The sequence below is a fragment of the Alligator mississippiensis genome, chromosome 15 (genome assembly GCF_030867095.1).
Source record: "Alligator mississippiensis isolate rAllMis1 chromosome 15, rAllMis1, whole genome shotgun sequence".
In the NCBI taxonomy this organism is placed as follows: Eukaryota; Metazoa; Chordata; order Crocodylia; family Alligatoridae; genus Alligator; species Alligator mississippiensis.
This window is the reverse complement of record NC_081838.1, coordinates 24,869,557-24,872,191: the sequence shown is the minus strand read 5'-3', so window position 1 is coordinate 24,872,191 and position 2,635 is coordinate 24,869,557. Positions and strand designations below refer to the sequence as shown.

The 2,635-nt window shown below is 66.6% G+C and overlaps 1 protein-coding gene across 5 annotated transcripts in view; it reads right to left on the bottom strand.

Moving 5' to 3' along the window:
- Positions 1–58: 58 nt before the first annotated feature.
- The window catches only part of DNAH2 (dynein axonemal heavy chain 2), a 91,043-nt gene continuing 88,466 nt past the window's right edge, over positions 59–2,635 (bottom strand). For 4 of the 5 annotated variants that reach the window (XM_059718610.1, XM_059718611.1, XM_059718614.1 and 1 more), the window contains 6 exons: positions 2,454–2,605; positions 2,012–2,126; positions 1,601–1,777; positions 1,329–1,403; positions 523–673; positions 59–226 (listed from right to left, as the gene is read on the bottom strand). In XM_059718610.1, coding sequence (XP_059574593.1) covers positions 87–226; positions 523–673; positions 1,329–1,403; positions 1,601–1,777; positions 2,012–2,126; positions 2,454–2,605 — 810 coding nt within the window. In that variant the 3' untranslated portion in view covers positions 59–86. The remainder of the gene's footprint in view (positions 227–522; positions 674–1,328; positions 1,404–1,600; positions 1,778–2,011; positions 2,127–2,453; positions 2,606–2,635) is intronic. The other variant, XM_059718612.1, reaches the window with a different exon arrangement.

Below are 2,635 nucleotides of genomic sequence, written 5' to 3'. Positions count from 1 at the left end.
CCCCGCCCCCCGGATCCCTCCCTGGGGGCGGGGAAACTGAGGCAGGAGGCGGTGAGGGCACGGTCAGCAGTTTATTGGGGGCGGCGCTACACGTCGAGGCTGAGCAGGGCCGCGGCGCCGCGCTTGGCCCAGGTCTCGGGGGCAGCCGCGCCCGCGCGCAGATCCAGCGTCAGCACAAACCCGGCGGCGCGGCGCGGGCACACGTACAGCGGGCACGAGTAGAAGCCTGGGGGTGGGGGAAGGGCGGGGTCAAGTCCCGCCCCCAGGTGACCCTGCCCCAACTGGACCTTACCCCGCCCCCACGCCGGCCCATGCAGGGTCCCACCTTCACCCCTCATATGCCTCTCACCTGCCCCGACTCCGCCCCCATGCTAGACCCCGCCCCCTGATATACCCTCACCTGCCCTTACTCCGCCCCGCCTCTGCCCTCCCCACGCTAGACCCCATCCCAAGGGTATGCCCCCATGTGTTCCCTGCTAGACCCCACCCAGGTTCAACCCCCTTGTGCCCCACCCTGCTCACCTCTGCCCGCCTTCTTCCGGCTCTCGACTGGCCGGAAGTGCACACTGGGCAGGGCGCAGACCAGCTGCATGGGTGCTGCCTCTGCCAGGCACGAGTTCCGCCGGTCCCAGCCCGCACCCTCCAGGAACAGCCCTCGAACCCACACACCCTCCTGTGAGACAGGCTGGCATCAGGGGCATGGCCAGGGAGCAGGGCTGGAGGAATAGGGGCAGGGCTACAGGGGACTAGGGGGTAGACCTCCAGGGATAGGGGCAGGGCTACATGGAAGCAGGGGTCAGAGACAGAATCAGGGGCGGGGCTCCAGGGACAAAGGGTAAGGCTGTAGGGGACTAGAAGATGGGTCTCCAGGGATAGAGGCAGGCCTGGAGATAAGGGGGCAGAGTTGGGGTGGGGCTGGAATCGGGCAGGGCCAGTGGAACCAGGAGGCAGGGCAGGGCTGTAAAAAAGTGGGGCAGTTAGAGGCGGGGCTTTAGGGCTGGGGCAGGGTTGGAGGGGGCTAGGAGGCGGGTCTCCAGAGATAGGGGTGGGGCTGGAGTCAGGGTTTCAGGAATAGAGCTGGAGGCCATGGAACCAGGGGCGGGGCTGGAAGGGGCTGGGGTGGGGGCATGGCTGCAGGGACAGGAAGGCCTGGAATCAGGGGTGGGGCTACCTGGAATCAGGGCAGGGCTGGGGCTTCAGGGACAGAGGCAGGGCTGGAGAGGGCCAGGGCAGAGTCAGGAGCAGGGCTGGGACTAGGGTACAATCAGGGGTGGTGACTCAGGGATAGGTGGAGCTGGAGGGGAGTCAGGGGTGGGGCCAGCACCCACCTTGGGCGGGTAGACCAGATTGCTGTCATCCACGGTGGAGACGATGAACTCCCAGGACAGTGAGTCCACAGCCACCTGAGGGTGGCAGCAGGGCATGCCACAGGACCCAGGTGTCTGGGTGGTGCCCACTTTGCTGCCTGTGGCCCCCTGCCTGCCCCTGGGGCATCTGGGCCCGCCCTGGTTCTACCCCCAGCCCCCATAGATATCCAGAGCCCAGGTGTCCCGGCCTGCTTTGGCTGCCTCCACCCAGCGGGACCCAGGCGTCAGCGCACCTTGCTCTGGCGGGCAGCGCCCTGCAGCACAGCAGTCAGAAAGCCAGTGGGGAATGTGAAGCCACCAAGCCAGAAGAGCACTGGGGGGTGGGCGGTCTCAGCCCAACGGGCCAACTGCTCCACTCGCTGCCCCAGGTCCCGCGTCCAGGACCCCAGCGGCTTCAGTGATGGGTAGGCCTGGGGACAGGGTGGGAAGAGGAGGGGAAATGGGTATGTGGGACCTCTGCCTCCCCCTACCCCAGTCATACCTGCTGGGAGTTCTAGTGCAGCCCACAATCCTGGCCGGAGCAGGAAAAGAACCCAGGTGTCCAGGCTTTGCAGCTGCCCGGCCCCAGCTCTAACACCTAGACCTCCCTGCCCACCCAGGATTGGAGAGAACCCAGGTGCCTGGGCCGGGGGTGGATATCTCACCCGCTCCCAGAGGGGGGGCACGCGGGCATCATGGATGCAGTTGAAGATCTCCTCCAGTGTGGTCGACATCACCACCAGACCCTGGATGCCCTTCTCTAGTTCCACCAATGAGGACCTGGGGCGGGGGTGGGGTCAGAGAGGGAGGAGCTCTAGGAATGCCTGCCCACCAGCATCCAACACCCACCAGCCTCCCCCTCACACCCGTCCCAAGCAGGACAGGAAATCAGGATGGGGGGTCCAGCTCGCTCAGGGAGAGGACCCAGGTGTCTGGGTGCTCCCAGCATCCCTTACCCCCCCACAGCGGGCATAGAACCCAGGCATCTGAGCTCCCACCCTGCTCCCTGCTCCTGAGTGAGAACGCAGGTGCCCGGGGGGGGGGGGGGGGGGGGGGGGGGGGAGAGACACACACACAACGATGACACCCAGGTGTCCCAGGGCAGACCTGACAACGCGCAGCAGGGCATTGTAGCGCTGCATCTCCTGCAGCAGTACCACAGTGAGGGGTGAGGGGTCGTCGGCTAGCACCTGGCGGGCACCCACAAGGTCCAGCTCAGTGGGTACCCGTGCCAGCACGTCACCCGCCAGCTCCAGCACCTGTGGAGGGGCAGCCAAGGGGGTCACGAC